Source organism: Conger conger, chromosome 12 (genome assembly GCF_963514075.1).
Source record: "Conger conger chromosome 12, fConCon1.1, whole genome shotgun sequence".
NCBI classification, from domain to species: Eukaryota; Metazoa; Chordata; class Actinopteri; order Anguilliformes; family Congridae; genus Conger; species Conger conger.
Window position 1 is genome coordinate 22,939,816 of NC_083771.1, and position 16,782 is coordinate 22,956,597.

Consider the following 16,782-nt stretch of genomic DNA (forward strand, 5'->3'; position numbering starts at 1 on the left):
CAACTATTTTATCTCTTAGGAACCATCTTAAACACTGTCCAGGTGTTTTGCCCCCTTCCTGATTATTATATTTATATTTATTACTGTATATGTCAAACTGAATGGTTTCAGGTCTTTACACAGAAAATGCCATATTAAACAAACCTGTGCAAACATTTTTTTAAATGACCATTTAATTAAAGTTAAACACTCATATATCCCAAGTGGAAAAAGTAATTTCCCCCTTTAACTTAACGGAGTGCACCACCGTGGGCAGCAAAAATAGCAACCAAACCCTTCCAATAATTTCTGAAGTCTTTAATATTGCTTTTGAGGACTTTGTCAACTCTTCTCTGCAGAACTGCATTAATTCAGACAAATTGGTATGTTTTCAAGCATGAACTTCTTGCTTCAGATGTAACAGCATCTCTATTGGGTTCAAATAAAGGCTGTGATGAGGCCATTCCAAAGCCTTTTCTCAGGCTCTTGGACCTCACCAAACCAGAGAGCCACTCTCTCAAAATGAAGAACATTTGGATCAGTGATGAATCTTCCCAGGAATGGCCAGCCTGCCAAAATTTCTCCAAGGATGTAGAGACAAATCATCCAGGAAGTTGCAAAAGATCCCAGAACATCCAGCAGGCCGATCTATGACCATGAATTCCGCTGTGCACCAGAAAAATCGTAAGGTGGTTCTGCAGGTACGTGTGCATTAGTGTTTCAGAATCCAGATCTCTGTTCTACCTGAACACACCGGTCAATCTGAGTAATTAAACAACAGTGTGTTCCTGCTAATATGAGGGGAAGCACACATTTAATCCTATGAGATGCTCAGTGTATTTTCAGATGCGTGTTTTCTTTTTGCTGTTCATACAAATCTACACAGACTTGCAGAAATGTGTGGGTTAACATTTCAAAAAAAGCTGTAATTTATCTTGGTTACTAATACATGACCAAATAAAGTAAGACTGGATTCATAGAATGAATGACAAGTCAATACCCTGTGGTGCATAATAAACTGTTAACAAGCACTTTTCAGATTTATGGGAATTGGAGGCAATAATAATATCAACACTGTATAAAGTAATTTTTAGACAAAATTCAACTACCACTAACATTGTCTCAGACTTGAAATAGCAGAAAATTCTGATCTTGTATGAACTAATTTCAGAAAACCTATATCCACCCACTGCTGGGGCCCTTTTTAGCGGCATCGGATGCCAGCCTTCATGAGCCAAAGTGCTGCCTCAGTCTTTCAGTAGAGGTAGAGGGGCACGGATTCAGGCTGATTAAAATATGAGTAGTTTGGCCAGAGCCCTGTTCCACAAAGCAGGATTACTGGGTAAGCCAGATAACTGCACAAAGTAAAACCCAGAGGCCGGAGCGGATGTTTTTACAGCAGCCAATGTTCCAGGTTTAGGCACGGTCCAGGTTTTACTCCCGTTTAATTGCTGCTTGGCGTGTTTATCAGGCTGTACTCGTGATGGAGGGGGGTAGGAACCGCCGATCCCAACTGCACATCCAACAGAACCTTCTGGATACGGAGTCTCGCCTGTCTCTGCATCTGTACGTTTTCCATAAGCCTCAGTTCCGAAGCTACAAATTTGCCGAAGATATCGAGGGCGTCTCGCTCCTTGCCGCTTCCGACGTCCGATACATCTTCGTTGGCCGGCCTCATCCGCTTTCTGGCAACAGCCACGGTTTGACCACTCCTTGGTGGGTCCGGCACATCGTCCATTACCTCCACAATGATCTCATGAAATGTACAGTCGGTCGTCTGTTGGAGTGAAAGTGAACAGCAGTGGGCATGTCAGTACAACCAGACAACCTGGAGTTTAGTTATAGGCAAGTAGTAAGTAGTAAGTTAGCCACTTTTAAAGATACAATAAGTAGGATTTTTGTGTTAAAACATTGTTCAACAGGCTCACTGGCATATTGACTCACCCTCTGTCTGTGTTCATAGTCCTTAAATTCGTGTTTCAAAATATATAGTTGACGGCCAGACACTCTGTACCAAAACAGTGTATAGCTGTACAATAATTCAAGCTCATTGGTTGAAAATTGGTTCTAATTGCCACAGCCAATGGCGTTTCAACATCAGCGCGTTTACAGAGAAGGGGGAGGGATAAACATTGTTGTGGTTTGAAGTGTTTGTTGCTGCTATTCCTCTCCTGACCGTTAGAGGTCCAAAATTACCTATTGTACCTTTAACAATACTCTACTCTCCCCTTTGTTCTCACAATGTGAAATGCCGAAAAATGTCTCTATACTAGTGCTGAATGTATGCTACACCACCTTTATTATTTTTAATACCACCTTCGCTATCAATTCAGGAGAGCGTATCGACGAGCTCTACCAGCCCTTGAGAAAAGCACAGTAAAACCAGTTCACCCCACTGAAGGTTGCTCCAGATTGCTGCTCTTGATTGTGAAGGGCAGTCACAGCAACTTGTTCTTCCCACTGCGGTGTCTTTGCCTGTACAGCCTAGTTACATATTAATTCTTAAAATTAGCTTTTAATAAGTAGCGATTAATTGAACATGTGATTTAGTCCTGGAAAGGGGCTTGTTTCTCTAGGACACCAGGGGGAACTGCAATTTCTCTATGTATATGGTATTTCACATTGCCATAGCATTATTGAAAGGGCTGAAACGTACAACAAGGGGACTAACTACATCAAGAAATAGTTTACCATGCAGAAAAGTAAAAACTTATAATGAATAATTGCAGTGACAAGCGGTACCTCTACACTAGAGGCGGAGGCATCCGACTGATCCAGAAATCTCAGCATAGACAGCAGGTACCACTTGGATGAAGACACATCACAGTTGTCGGCAAGGGAAAAGCAGGTCTTTCGTCTCTCTCTGCCATATTGAGTTCTTAAATTCTTCATTTTTTTCAGGAGCTCTCTTACTGTTGGGACAAAACAAAGAAAAGGTAGCCATACCTTTAATTATTGCTAACTATCTATTTATTGTGAGTCTAGCAATATATTTTAGTGACATGACGTTAACATGTATATAAAAAATTCCACTGTCCAATCTGAAGACTTTTTCAGGAGAGAAGCGAACACTAAAACATTGGCCAATTTAAACTTACCAGTTGTGCCTAAATGTTGAGCAATTTCTTCAGAATCGCGTCTTTTCTGCCACCTGTCAGGGTATTCATGATCTGGGTTGTACAGCGAGGCCTTTGTTTTCCATAGTTCACAGAGCTGCTCTACTTTCGGACGGGTCCAGAACTCTTTTCCTTCCATGCGGCACTGGAAAGCGCGTTTCAGTGCAGCAGGATAGCTAAATCACATCAAATCGGATACATGTAAACGTACGATTGTACTGCGACTTCTTGTGTTCCTTTGTCGTCGGAAACGAGACCGCTCCATTAAAAAGACAACAACAGGAGACAAATTTGTACTTCCTGCGGTGATCAATTCTTCTTTTGTAACAGCGGCGAAACAGCAAAAAGGTACATTACCGCCACCCACTGATCTGGAGTGTAGACTGAGCAGACTTACAGCGGACTAAAGGATTTTGATCCTTTTAAAAAACCTCACATTTTATAAACTAAACATGTTGCTCTTAAATACTGCAAAAAGGTCCGTACATATCCCAGATAGATTTCCATACATATCACCCACCTAGAAAGACACCTATTATATGATAACCAGGACACACAGATCTCAGATTCTGTAAATAGTGATGCGTTGTTTATTCCACGCTTATTCTGTGTGATCTAGATATGTTGACCCCGGATGCACAATGATTTCATTTAATTGGTTCACAGGATCAGTGGGTATCTATGCTTTTAATTGGAACACCTTGAGGTCATGGAACATTCTGTATATTGTCGCTGAATTCCAAGAAGTTGTTTTCCTTTACATTAATTCTGTATCAAACAACCAAGTTACACAGACCCACATACAATGCATAGTACTTGCATTTTAAAATACAACATCCAAAAACAAATATGACAAAAAAAGTAACATTGGTTCCAAAGGAGGAATCAAATGGGTCCTTAGGATAATGAAAGTTTACAAAAATGAATGCATCACAATTAAGAATTAAGAATCAGAGCAGACTATGAGTTTTCAGAATGCAGTTTTTGATATCAAACATTATCAAAATGATACATTTCTATTTGTTGAACTGTTTTTATCCCCTAAATCACAAACCTTTAAAATATCTACTCTGCTATATTTAACAATGATTATTCACCACATACAAAGGTAGCATCAATATCCCTGTGCATTGTTCTGTCCCTTCAAATTAGTACTTTGTTCTTTTTTTGCTATTCATTAATATAGCAAACAAAACATTTATTGTTGATGATTCATATTTAATTTTTGGCTGTGACTTGACACTACCATTGTTATTGACAATGGTTATTCTGTACTGTCTGATCTGATAATCAGAAAACTGTCTAAGAATGAAGTGTGATCTCTCCCAAATAGAAGGGCTCAATCCCCTTTCAATTAAGTTAGTTCATGAAATGATCATTATGGGAATTTTTCAGTGCCAAAGCATGAATCCAGTTCATCTCCTTCCATCCATTATCTGAACCTGCTTATCCTGAACAGGGTCGCAGGGGGGCTGGAGCCTATCCCAGCATACATTGGGCGAAAGGCAGGAATACACCCTGGACAGGTTGCCAGTCCATCGCAGGGCACGCACACAATTCACTCCCACACTCATACCTACGGGCAATTTAGACTCTCCAATCAGCCTAACCTGCATGTCTTTGGACTGTGGAAGGAAACCGGAGTACCCGGAGGAAACCCACGCAGACACGGGGAGAACATGTAAACTCCGCACAGAGAGGCCCCGGCCGACGGGGATTCAAACCTAGGACCTCCTTGCTGTGAGGCGGTGCTACCCACTGCACCATCCATGCTGCCAAGTTTGTCTCCTTAATGAACTGAATTTAACTGGAACTGAGCCCAGCCCAGATATCTGCAGTAGAAATCTGAACCCAAAACACAAAAGAGTCTGCTTGAGGATGAATAAAACAGAAAGTCTTTAAATCTGGAACTCAGTCTCTATGTGTAGTCTTTATGTTCAACCATTCAGGTGAGGAATAAACATGGCGGGCTGCCATCTGGAAGAAGTGCGAGCTAACACAATCACCCAGGAACATCCACGAGATCACGGTCGATCTCCCTGCTGTACACAGCCATGCTCCTGGGGTGAGGCGGCTGGAATGAATCTCGGCTGGAATGAATCTCTGTTGTTTGGCGGGTTTTTCCCTGGGAGGGGGGGCTGGTGCTGTTACCAGTTGATGAGCTGGCGGATGTGAGCCCAGAGATGGGTGATCCAGAGGTCCCCGCCCAGCAGGGAGAGGTACTGTATCTCCGGGGTGAGCATGCGGAGGCAAAGCAGTCGCTGCGCCTCGTCCACATCCCGACGGAGGTTGTACCCCAGGATGGAGCTCTCCCCGACCGGCTGCCAGGGCTGCATGTACGCGTCGCGGATACTGCCACGCCCCACGGCGACGCCGCCCTCGATGCAGGCGTCCGCCATGCGCCGGTTCCTCTCCTGCAGCTCCTGCACCTCCCGCTCCATGCGGGCCGGCCCGAACGCCTCCACCCGCGCCCAGAAGCTGGCGTTGAAGTGGCGGTAGAGCCGCCAGTCGGCGCCGTTCCAGCGCCGGGCACGCTCCCTCTGCTCCGCGCTCAGCCGCGACACGGCGGCCGGCCGCCGCGCGTTCAGCCTGAAGAACTGCAGGTCCTCCACCTCCCAGCAGAGGGCGTGTCTGAGCAGCACCAGCGACTCCTCAAAGTGCTCGGCCAGCAGCACCAGCTGGAAGCGCTGCTCGATGTGGCGGATGGCCGGCCCCAGCCGGGAGTCCTCCGGCCCCAGGGTGTGGTCGTAGCCCAGGTCGAAGAGAAGCAGGTTGCGCAGGTAGAAGGCGTTGTAACCAGCAGGACGGTAGTAACGGCGGGGCTGCCGCAAGAATTCGGCCATCTTGTCCCGGCCCGGGATGGTCCAGGTGAGGGGCACCAGCCGGCCGTAATAGTGGAAGGAGGATTCGAAGACGTGGGCGGGGTCGCGCAGGATGGTGATGTAGGCGGCGTGAGGGGGCAGCAGGCGCCCGACCTCGGCAGCGTCGAAGCGCATGTGGTTGCAGACGATGTTGAAGCAGAGCCCCTGCTGGTAGCCCTCCACCCGCCAGCGCACAAACGGCTGGGGGTAGAAGAAGTCATTGCGGCCGTGCGGCAGCGCGAACCTGAGGCCGTGCTTCTCTCCGAAGCGGAACAGGATGTTGAGCAGCGTGCTGCTGGCTGTCTTGTGAGTCTTCAAGAACATGATGTCCACCTTCGGCCTGCAGGCTCTTGCCGGCCCCAGGGAGGTGTTGGAGAGGGGCGGTTCTTGTTCAGGTGGTGGGTGTTGTGCACAGGAGGGGGGCACCATCCTGCAAGAACATATGAGTGAAGCCCAGTGTCCTCTTTCATCAATTTTAATGACCAAGCCCTTATCTCAAATTGCAGACTTGTGGACTAGTTAGTGCGTAAATCAAGCGCAGAAGGTAATGGACATGTGATTAAGTGCATCCCAAACTGAAGTACAAAACTGGCAAGTACACACCGAATTCACCGGAAGTTCTCCTGTTGTACTTAGGAGGACTGAAAATTCAAGTTGGCTTTGGAGCACACTTTCTTTCCTCAGTAGTCATTGTGTTTTCAGAGCAGATACCAAATATATATATATATTTTTTTTAAATATGCAATCAAATGTGAAGGAATGTAAGCTATCTAACTAAAAATTAAATGCAGCCGCTAATGCAGGCATTAAACTACTATTATGCTAGCTAACGTGACAAATAGTGAATGTTAGCCGCAAATATCAAGTTTTCGCTCATCTTAACCTTAAATGAATAAAACTATAGCCTATATAATTGGCCGACATTAGCTCAGGAGGTAAGAGCGGTCGGAAGGCTGCTGGTTCGATATGTAGCCCTGGGCATGTCGACATATCCCGAAGCAAGACCCAATTGTGTAACACTTTTCTGCTATAACATAGCCAGCTAGCTAACTGTCACTTCTGATGTCAGTTGCTGCTGCTAGTCAGATGCGTGTTAGAATAGTCATAGTACAAGTGCGTCTACAGATTTTTTATGTTCTTGCATTCTAAGTATTTGCCTTGTTGGTACACTGTTGGTGCAAATTAAGTTTATAAGAACACAAGTGCACTGGTACACAAGTGTGCAATTTGAGAGACAGCCCAAGTGAATCTGCTCTGTGGCAAACAGACCTGGGTCAAAGGTCAAAAACATATATCTGAAATACTTGAACTCTTCACTTGCCCGACAATTTATACATGAAACACAAGTCTGGTGAGAAATCTGGGATTCAGTGGAAATGCTGCTACTTCACACTCACTCCTGTGGGTGGCGCTGGTGAGTTAGTGCAGAAAGGCTGTACAGCAGCACTGATAGGCTGGTCAGCAGGACTCCCAGAAGTAACCTTCTGCCCAATGACCTGCATTGCCTCTGACACCTTACAGCCATGCTCCCCAAAAAACACACCTGAAGCACAGAACACATCTTCAGTACATGACACGCAGTGCCTTGTTCATTGCATTACATTATTGACATTGGCAGACGCTCTTATCCAGAGCGACATACAGTTGATTAGACAAAGCAGGAGACAGTCCTCCCCTGGAGCAATGCAGGGTTAAGGGCCTTGCTTATTGTGGCTACACCGAGATTAGAACCACCGACCTTGCGTGTCCCAGGTGACCTTAACCACTATGCTACAGGCCGCCCTATGCTTCATGCCAGCCTTCCCTCCCCCCACACGGGTCCCTGTTTCTGAGAAGTGTGAGGTGTTTTATAAAGGTGTGTCACAAATGTTAAAGGTGTTTAACAGAAAGTGAGAAGCATCTATTGTTGCTTACAGGTGTGCAATTAGTTAAAGATGGATAGAGGAGGAAATATTGCAATGCGTTTACAGTAAAAACAAACTGAGATTAGACATTACTTTCCACCAAATTCATGTATGGCGCAAATTAATTGCTGCTGGACTGAGCTAGCAGTGGAGATGTAAAATGGCAACTGTCTCCTGCATGTGCACACATGGAAAAAGTGAAAGAACAAGTGTTGCTTTGATGATATGTTCTGACAGCTTGTTTGTGTGGGTAATATTACCATAGTAAAGGCGGTGATATGGGTTTGCTCTCTGTGTTTGTTTTGGGAATCAGGTGTTTTAACCATTATGACCAGTGACATGTTTATGGTTGTATTGTGCAGATGCAAACAACTCTACTGAGCTGAGAGAGGAGTTTTATAGTGTTTATAGTGCAGGGTCTTTAAGAAGAGAGGTACTCGATGAAGCCTCACACCCTCCATATTTTCCCTCATCCACAGCAAAGGTAACACTGATACACTATGTTCACACCTACACTGCTCAAAACAAAAAAGGGAACATCACTGTGTAACACCAAGTCAGTTAAACTTCAGGGATATCAATCTGTCCATTTAGGAAGCACAAGTGATTGTGAATCAATTTCACGTGCTTTGGTTCAAATGAAAGTGACAACAGGTGTAATGGAGGTGCAAGACAATCCACAAAAAGGTAATGGTTTTGCATGTGGTGGCCACAGACAATTGCTCTCTCCTTATCCTTTCTGACTGATTCTTATCTAGTTTTGTGTTCTGCTTGTGTCCTTGTTACAGCTGGTAGCATGAGGCGGAACCTGCAGCCCTATCAGGTTGCACACGTAGTCCAGCTCCTCCAGGAAGGCACATCCATATGTGCGGTCGCAAGAAGGTTTGCTGTCTCTCCCAGCACAGTCTCAAGAGTATGAAGGAGATACCAGGAGACTGGCCGTTACACAAGGAGAGCTGGACAGAGCCGTAGAAGTGCATCCACCCAGCAGCAGGACTGATATCTGTTCCTTTGTGCGAGAAGGAACAGGAGGAGCGCTGCCAGAGGTATGCGGGAGCCATACACACCACTGAGTCATATTATGAGTTGCCGTGATAAATCCAGCCCTCAATGGGTTGATGATTTTGATTTCCTTTTACTGTTGTTACGTCATTTTGTTCTCAACAAATGATACAATGTACATCAGTAAAGATTTTCAACTTGAATAAATTGTTCATCAAGATCTAATGTGTCCCTTAAGTGTTCCCTTAATTTTTTTGAGAAGTGTATATTGACGTGCACATGGACAGCTTCAGCAGGTTAGACACACATGCACTTGCACACACACACACACACACACATGCACACACACTGACAGAGGCACTGAGGCACACACATAGGTACAACACTACCCACACACCATAACACACGCAGCATTGCGGCACGCACACTCACTCACACACACACACACACACACACACACAAACCCACAAACATTTCAACAGTTTTTTAACTACTTTTTAGTTTTTTAAATACTAATACAAACCTTCAGTTGCTACACAAGACTAATAAATGTGTACTTCACAGCAATATTTTATGAGAAAACCTGTAGCATTCTAATTACCTGCCCAAGACTCTCACCTGTGGTTCTAATGTGCGGTTGTCAGCAGGAACGGGGCAGAGACAGAATTGGTGTTCCCGCAACTGTCAGGCAAGGTGTGAATGCTCCACACATTCAGGTGTAATCTGCCCTGGAACCTGTTCTGTGAGCTCCCCTGCTCTACAGCCATGGAATGCCTATTTTAGCTCCACCCACCTGCTGGTATGCTCATCTTTAATCATCATGTCAAGATAGAACACTGACCTCTCAAAAAGGAGAAAAAATAATAGCAGAGCCCAGACTGCACAAATGGGGCAGTTTGGCATGCAGAGCTGCATTGTATCATCCTGACAGTGTAAACTGATTGGTTTTAAATACAGGGTCCTGTAGTAATACGTATGTGGTCTGTGGGTTACTGAACTGCTGTATTTCATGTGTGTCAGGCTGTTGCCTGTTACTGTTTTCAGGTTCCATAATGTAACGGTCAGCACTCCTGATTTTGAATCCAGTGATCCGAGTTCAAATCTCTCACCATGATCCAATGTGCAACTTACAGTACCTGTCTTCTACTCAAGCTCTTAACTTTCAAGGATGTTCCCTGTATTTGCTTTTCATTTTTTCCTGTGTGTAGGCTGATTAGCTCAGATGGTCAGTACATGGTGTTGTGGGTTTGACCCCCGTATGGACCCTGTCCTTCAGTTTTGTCAGCGAAAAGAACCCTCGACCCTAGTCTCCCACATGACAGCAGGGATACTTGCCACTATACTGACAAAGCCAAAGTACGTCATGCTACTGCTAAGCGGTACACACCTCATTGCCAGTGGCATTACTCTCAACATGCTGGTAAACACCTAAATATATGCTTTATGTGCATATTTGATTTAATATACTGTATTTCACTATTTTGTCTTCTAAGCCTACACTGCTCAAAACTGTTTAATTGTTATGATAGAAGAAAGATTAAAACAGGACCAGAAAGATTAAAACAGGACCACTCTATAGAAATGTCTGCTTCATGTCTATGGTTCTTTGCACTGAAAAGCAGTCTGTGGCAGTGTGGGAGCATGGTTTGTGCTTAATTGGTATATATTACTTACTGGGGAGGGGCAAATGATAACTGACTGTAAAGAAATCTTTAGTGTCCTCTTGCTGAAGGATGACTGTATTGCAGGTGAGAAAACTGCCATCCCTTATGATTAAATATCATCTCCATCCATGTAGGAACATTGCCAGGGGTGCTAAAATAACACAGCTGGGAGAGGGTTGAACTGAAGACTTAAAGGTCCCTGGTTTAGTCCTGGGTCTTGGCAAGGGGTGACACTTTGACCCTCTCTATTGACCTCTTGCTGACTATTCAGAGCTAAGATGGTTTATTTTTATAAGACCAGTTCATACATTGTTGTACACAGAAGTAACATTTCGTAGAAAGGCAGAAATTATTGTTATTATGAAGACATAATCTGACTTTATGAAAATATTTTCTGATATTAAAACAAAACTTCATTTAACAGTGAGATGGGGCTGTTTTGCAAAATGCAAGTCTGTTCAGATACCTGTTCAGATTGGATATTTCGATTTGCAAAGGTGAACAAGGGTTTTTGGGTTATTTTGCTTTTTGTTCTTCAAAATGCTGTTGCCATGATCCTCACATTGCCTTCTCTCTACAGAATACAGTGCGGTCAGTCCCATTGGACCAGAGCCACAATCACCGTCCCAAGACCTTCAATAATATTTGCTCCAAAACTGATACCCCTCTGAGAAATTTCCATTCACACAGCGAAAGTGTCACCAAATAAGCAAAACAAATATTTCACATTGAAGTGATTTATTCATAAAAGTAATTTACAATAAACAATGTTCCACAACTCTAGATTTTCTCTTCATGGAAAATACTCCAAAATTGTTTGGGTCAAAAAGATTAGCCTTTATAAATCACAGTTTTACAGCTCATGGAGTCATCTGTTAAAGAAAAATGAAAGCGTATAGGAAATTTGTTTGAATTGTAGATATTGGGCCCATATTAATCCTTGATTTTTCTGTCAGATCAGTCCTTGGAGGAGTCCATTGTAGTGACATTATCATCACTCTCTGAGCTGATTGGTTTTGGGGTCTTCACAGAAGGTACACAGTCAATGGGCACCACTCTCTCAGAGCTATCGGGCAGTGCCCCCCTGGGAGCCTGTACCCGGAGCTGGCCGTCCAACAGGGAGCATGTCACCACACTGGGGTTGACACCTTCAGGCAGATCAAACTCCTGTCTGAACTCCTGCCTTTTATAGGAGTAGGAGCCCTTTCCATCCTCCTGCTTCTTCTCCGTCTTCCCACACACCCGTAGCTTCCTTCCCACCTGCTTGACAGTCAGCTCCTCTGGTGAGAAGTCCTTAGTGTCCAGTGTCAGGGCAAAATGGCCTCCCTCATTGTCTGAGGTGAACGAGATTGGCTGGACACCCAAAGTCTGGGCTGGAAGTGGATCGATCTCATCGAAAATCTTCCTGTGAAGCTGCTCCATGAACTCTAAGCTTTGCTTCATCTCCTGCATGTGTCTGATCATCTCTTGCTCCATCTGGTAGAAGAGAGGCCGTGTCTCTGGCCAGAGGCTGTGTACGGGCCAGTGGAAGTCCATCAGTGGACCGTAGGAAGGCTGGAATACTCGGGGGCACAGCATTTCTCTGAGCGTCCTTAGCGATCGTACTTCTTCCTCTGAGGTCGGGCTGCCTGCTCTGTCTGTGTGCAGTGTTCTGTGTCAGCTGTGGAGGCTCGCGGCTTTTATAGCCCTGTTCCCTGGAATGTTCCAGATGCCTTCCGGTCACTGCACTGGCAATCTGATATGTGTCATGCCACCCCAGAGTGTTATGACAACCCCAGTTCAGTCATAGGCCCAAACAAGCTTATTACAATGTGGCCATGAGATGCCAGTCTAACTAAGTATTGTTCTATTTACAGAGGCAATACAGATACATGCTGAGGGCGCTGCATAGCTTGTGTTATAGGCAAATGCTATTTCCGAGGAAGGAATCAACAGCTGCTGGGTCATATATGAATTTTGGGTGATGGTGTAAACACTGGATCTTATAAAATGTTTCACAAAAAATGGGATCATTGAAATGATCATATTTGCGAAAGATGTTTACACAAAAATACCATAGATTTTAATGTAATTTCTACCAATAATATGCGATCAAATATTTAGCCTAGACATATATTTAGACATTGTGTGGTAGATGGTTTACTTATAACATTATTTCTGAAATGTGGGTGGCATGATTTTGACTGCTGTATGGATGGACACATAGCCTGTTTAACCTGAACCTTTATATTAACACTATCCTCTACTGTAGCGACTGGGATATGCTTCAGTAATGATGCAACCATGAATGTAAGCTTTAATGTTTTTCATTTTGGTCGATCTGCATAAAAGTATACAGTTCAACTTCCAATAACCTCTTCGACCAGCTGAAACATGGGAGTACTTTAAGCTTAATGAGATCACTATCTGGTCAGATAGCAGCGCACAGTAGTGGGAAACATCTTGGACATGTTGGAGGGCTGACTAGATTAGAAATAAATCCATTCTTTTGTTCGGCTTTTGTTGTACATGTAAAATCTGTAACACTGGGGTTGAAATAACTTTACAACAGTTTTGTGGCTACAATGGAGGTGTTGTCATAAATATTACAAATGATATAGTTAAAACCCCAGCAGAATGGCTGGATCCATGGCTGAAGTAAACATTGTTTTAATACGTACTTTTAAAGAACTTCGAATCAATCACTGTAAATGTGTTTTGAAGTACGATAATGACTGCATCATTAGCAAAGTAGAAATATTGATTTCCTTTTTAATGTTTCCGGAATAACATTCCAGAGCTAACTTTGTATTCCATTTGAATGAAAAAAGAAAGTAACAATAAAAATTTAACTGTAAAGGCATTTTTCTGTTCTTTTAATGTTCTGTTAATAGTGCATAACGTCACAACTCTGACGCAAGTGACGCATGGTTTCTCCCGTCATCCTCTTCTGCGTGTCTCTGATTAGCCCTGCCCACCCGTTTCCCAAACAGCTGCAGAACACAGGCCAGCAAAATGGTTCCTCCTGTGCAGGTTTCACCGCTTATTAAGGTAAATTGCGTTTTTCCGACACGTTGCTGAATTTCTTCTCTTTAGCGTTTTCACTAAATTCCAAATGTATTTTTCCGTCGCTTTACGCATAGCTATAACTGTTTTATTTACGACACAGTTGACATTGAATGAGTGGGGCCGCTAGCATAGCTAGCTGGTAAGAAAATGAGCATAGCATGCTGGCCTGCGTTGGAATGGTACTTGCTAGCTCGCTGACCTTAGCTATTGGCTAACTATCGTTGGCTAAATAGCTACGTGTCTTCTAAAACCAAGTTCAATTAACTGAGCTATGAACTATTTGTGCAGATTGTTAGATAGGACTGTTGAGTGCTAGCTATGTAGCCCAATTCACTGTAGCTACCCTGATGCCCAGGTTAGCTTTGGACCGAATTGAAGGTCAGCGCGGCTGGTTGACGAGTATCTACACAGCTACAGCATAGCTAACGTTTTTCTGGTTCGTTGGTATGTCCATGTTCAATCGCCTGTCTAATGAATACAACTGTGTAGGGTTTCCTTTCCCTGACAAATAAATCGAATGACCGCGTTTGTCTAAAGTTAGCTATCTAACGAATGCTATCGCATTCAGTTGCACGTTCAGCAGGTTTCTTTGCTATACAGTACACACAGCTTTGTCTTTACAAAACCGCACGAAGACTAAAGAAGCGATTGTTGTGTGGTCTTATTTCACTAAAACTTGTTATAGCTTCCGCTGAACGTGAAGTTTTTGTAGGTACTGGTTGACAGCATGCATGTATGCCACTGCAAAGCTGCTAACTTGGTGACTTTATAAAGTCATTTATAGAATCTGAAAATGCAGTTTAACCTAAACCTTGTGTAACTTGCATATATTCCATCCATCTTCTGTTTACAGACGGCCAGATGGTCAGCCTTGCTTGTTGGTATCATTTACGGCAAAAGGAGATATGGTAGGTTCATGGCACACATCACAACACAAATAACCTGCATCGCAGTTAATGCATTTGTAAACTGTGGCGGTCTCGTGATGGCAATGTATATGAAGAAAAAGGCTCTATTTTAAAGCTGTAGGTTCATCGTGTGTTGACGAAAGACTGTTTTAATGTAGCTTGTGGTTGTTGAGCGTATGTACAGACCGTAGTGTGCATGAGGCCGATGCTGTCGAGTTAATTAGCTGTCCGCAATGCTTACCAACAGTCAGGTACTGTTGTTTTAAACATGGTTCATATACACACGTTGAACTGAAGTTTTGTTTGCATGTAGTATGCTATATTCTTATTGAACGTTTTTCATTTCCTAAGAGTCTGACAATATAGTAAGTATAGTTTTGTACAAATTAAATATAAGTAACAAGGATGGGTCAAATGCAGCAGACAAATTGCCTTTGTCTTTCAAAACCAGCGAAGGGTCCTGCTTTATTCAGAGTCTATTTAACCAACTGCCTTAAATCTGATTATTTCACCTTTGCACTTACCTTGCATAACATTTTTAGCTTGACCCATGTCTTCATGCAGGTTCTGTTCTTGCATTTGAAAATGTATGTACTGCTGTCCTTCTTTGCCTGGTCTCTCTTGGAAACAAGATTTCAATGGGACTAACCTCATTAAATAAAGGTTTAGTAAATACAAATGTCTTGTGCTTGTCATTTGTGGTGTGTGTAACCTCCATTTTGAAAAACTATTTCAGACAACTTGAAGCCCATAGCGGAAGAGGAGAGGCGGATCGAGGAGGCGGAGAAGAAGGAGAGGGAGGAAAAAGAGCGCATTGCCAAGGAGTTGGCGGAAGGTATCACTGATCTACTCAAAACAATCTGCACATTGATACGCTTACACAATTCAGCCCTCTTTATGTATAGTGAAATTACTGTGTACCGCAACCATGTGCTTTACGTGTTCTCTAATATTGCCTTCTCTTCTTTTGCACACAGCCAGCGAAGATACCATTCTGAAGTAAATGCACTGGTATTAAATTTGTTTATTGGAATAAAGATGAAATATGAGGACTGTGTTTCTCTTAATTTGTTTAAAGGGTAATGTATCTCACTTTAAAGGTACAGAGGTGCAGCTGTGTGATGTGACCCCGTGGTGTTTTCAGTAAATGGGGATTAGTAGTGGAGACCCAGCGCAGCTTGGACGAGGGCGCCCTCTTGTGTCTGAGCTGCTTTATACTGTGAGCATCAGATGAAACAAGGAAATGTGGATTAGGCATCCCCTAACTGCCCAATATTAAGTTCCACAAAGGTTTTTGCAAGGTGTGAAAGGTTTGTGCTAAGATGAGTTTAGTCATGAATACTATGGTAGTCTCACTAAGTGAGAAATACTAAGTTTAAGATGCTTGGTTCCCGAGGCTTAATTGGCTGCTGCCAGCCCATTTTGTATAGGATGGACGCCCACTGGACCACGGTAAAATATTTTGTCTAAGGATGTTCAGTATGAAGTTGTAGCTTGTGGAAAAATGATGATGACAAAGATTTAGAAATGTATGAAACCAGAGGTGGAGTCACAGGAATATGAAGTGTAAATCCATATTGGCCTCGTTGTGCGCCATAGGAGTAAATCTGCAGTAAAGAAGAAAGGCTCTGCTGTTGAGGAATCGTGTTGCTTCGCTGTATTGCCGTGAAAGGCGAGCCACGGAGGGCCCCTGAGGCACGCCCAACGGCCCCGTCCTTCAGCACTGTGGTAGAGGGTTTATGGGAGAGACTGGGGCAGCCTAATCCCTACTGAGCTCAGCGCAAATCCCAGGATTCAGGTCAGGGCCAATATTACAAAGTGCTGAGTGTACACAACCTGCCCTGGACCTTCGTCAAAAAGATACTGCACCTGTGCCATTGGACTCATTGAAGAGATACTGCATGTCTGCTATTGGGCCCTGGTAAGAGGGATACTGCTCATCTGCTATTGGCCCCTGGAGATACTGTGCCTCTGCTATTGGGCCCTGGAGATACTGTAGGTCTGCTATTGGGCCCTAGTCAACAAGATACTACACTTATGCTATTGTGCATTAACCCGCAGAATAAGTGCAAAGGTGTGTTTTGCTAAACGTCTTCCTTAGAGATAACTGAACAAAATGAGTCCTCCGTTAATAGACCTCATCAGATTAAATATTGTCTGCCGATGGGTGGAAAGCATTGAGAGTCTGAAAGGGTAAGAGGCTTTATTCCAGAGTGAATCACCGGTCATGATAAAGTACCTCAGGAGGAGAACCAAATACAAAATGGTGAACGTGATCTCACCTATTTTTTGCTTTTACT

The 16,782-nt window shown here is 43.7% G+C and overlaps 3 protein-coding genes and 1 long non-coding RNA gene across 5 annotated transcripts; 1 reads left to right on the top strand and 3 right to left on the bottom strand.

Annotated features, from left to right (window-relative positions):
• Nucleotides 1-282: 282 nt before the first annotated feature.
• On the bottom strand, nucleotides 283-3,404 carry LOC133141800 (uncharacterized). 2 transcript variants are annotated; one of them, XM_061262554.1, is made up of 4 exons: nucleotides 3,078-3,404; nucleotides 2,722-2,891; nucleotides 2,371-2,463; nucleotides 283-1,756 (listed from the first exon to the last, which is right to left on the bottom strand). In XM_061262554.1, the coding sequence occupies exons 1-4, from the start codon at nucleotides 3,232-3,234 to the stop codon at nucleotides 1,424-1,426; spliced, it is 753 nt and encodes a 250-aa protein (XP_061118538.1). In that variant the 5' UTR covers nucleotides 3,235-3,404; the 3' UTR covers nucleotides 283-1,423. The 2 variants fall into 2 exon arrangements, with proteins under 2 accessions (XP_061118538.1, XP_061118539.1); XM_061262555.1 differs by lacking the exon at nucleotides 2,371-2,463.
• A 492-nt stretch (nucleotides 3,405-3,896) lies between these two features.
• On the bottom strand, nucleotides 3,897-9,593 carry LOC133105606 (galactosylceramide sulfotransferase-like). The gene is made up of 3 exons (XM_061215810.1): nucleotides 9,481-9,593; nucleotides 7,354-7,499; nucleotides 3,897-6,386 (listed from the first exon to the last, which is right to left on the bottom strand). The coding sequence occupies exons 2-3, from the start codon at nucleotides 7,479-7,481 to the stop codon at nucleotides 5,243-5,245; spliced, it is 1,272 nt and encodes a 423-aa protein (XP_061071794.1). The 5' UTR covers nucleotides 7,482-7,499; nucleotides 9,481-9,593; the 3' UTR covers nucleotides 3,897-5,242.
• A 1,654-nt stretch (nucleotides 9,594-11,247) lies between these two features.
• On the bottom strand, nucleotides 11,248-12,167 carry hspb9l (heat shock protein, alpha-crystallin-related, b9-like). The gene has a single exon (XM_061263520.1). It carries the CDS (start codon nucleotides 12,102-12,104, stop codon nucleotides 11,484-11,486), a length of 621 nt encoding a protein of 206 aa, XP_061119504.1. The 5' UTR covers nucleotides 12,105-12,167; the 3' UTR covers nucleotides 11,248-11,483.
• A 1,255-nt stretch (nucleotides 12,168-13,422) lies between these two features.
• On the top strand, nucleotides 13,423-15,531 carry LOC133105551 (uncharacterized). The gene is made up of 4 exons (XR_009703864.1): nucleotides 13,423-13,556; nucleotides 14,428-14,482; nucleotides 15,219-15,317; nucleotides 15,460-15,531. It is a non-coding gene; the product is annotated as an uncharacterized LOC133105551 (long non-coding RNA).
• The last annotated feature ends 1,251 nt before the right edge of the window (nucleotides 15,532-16,782 follow it).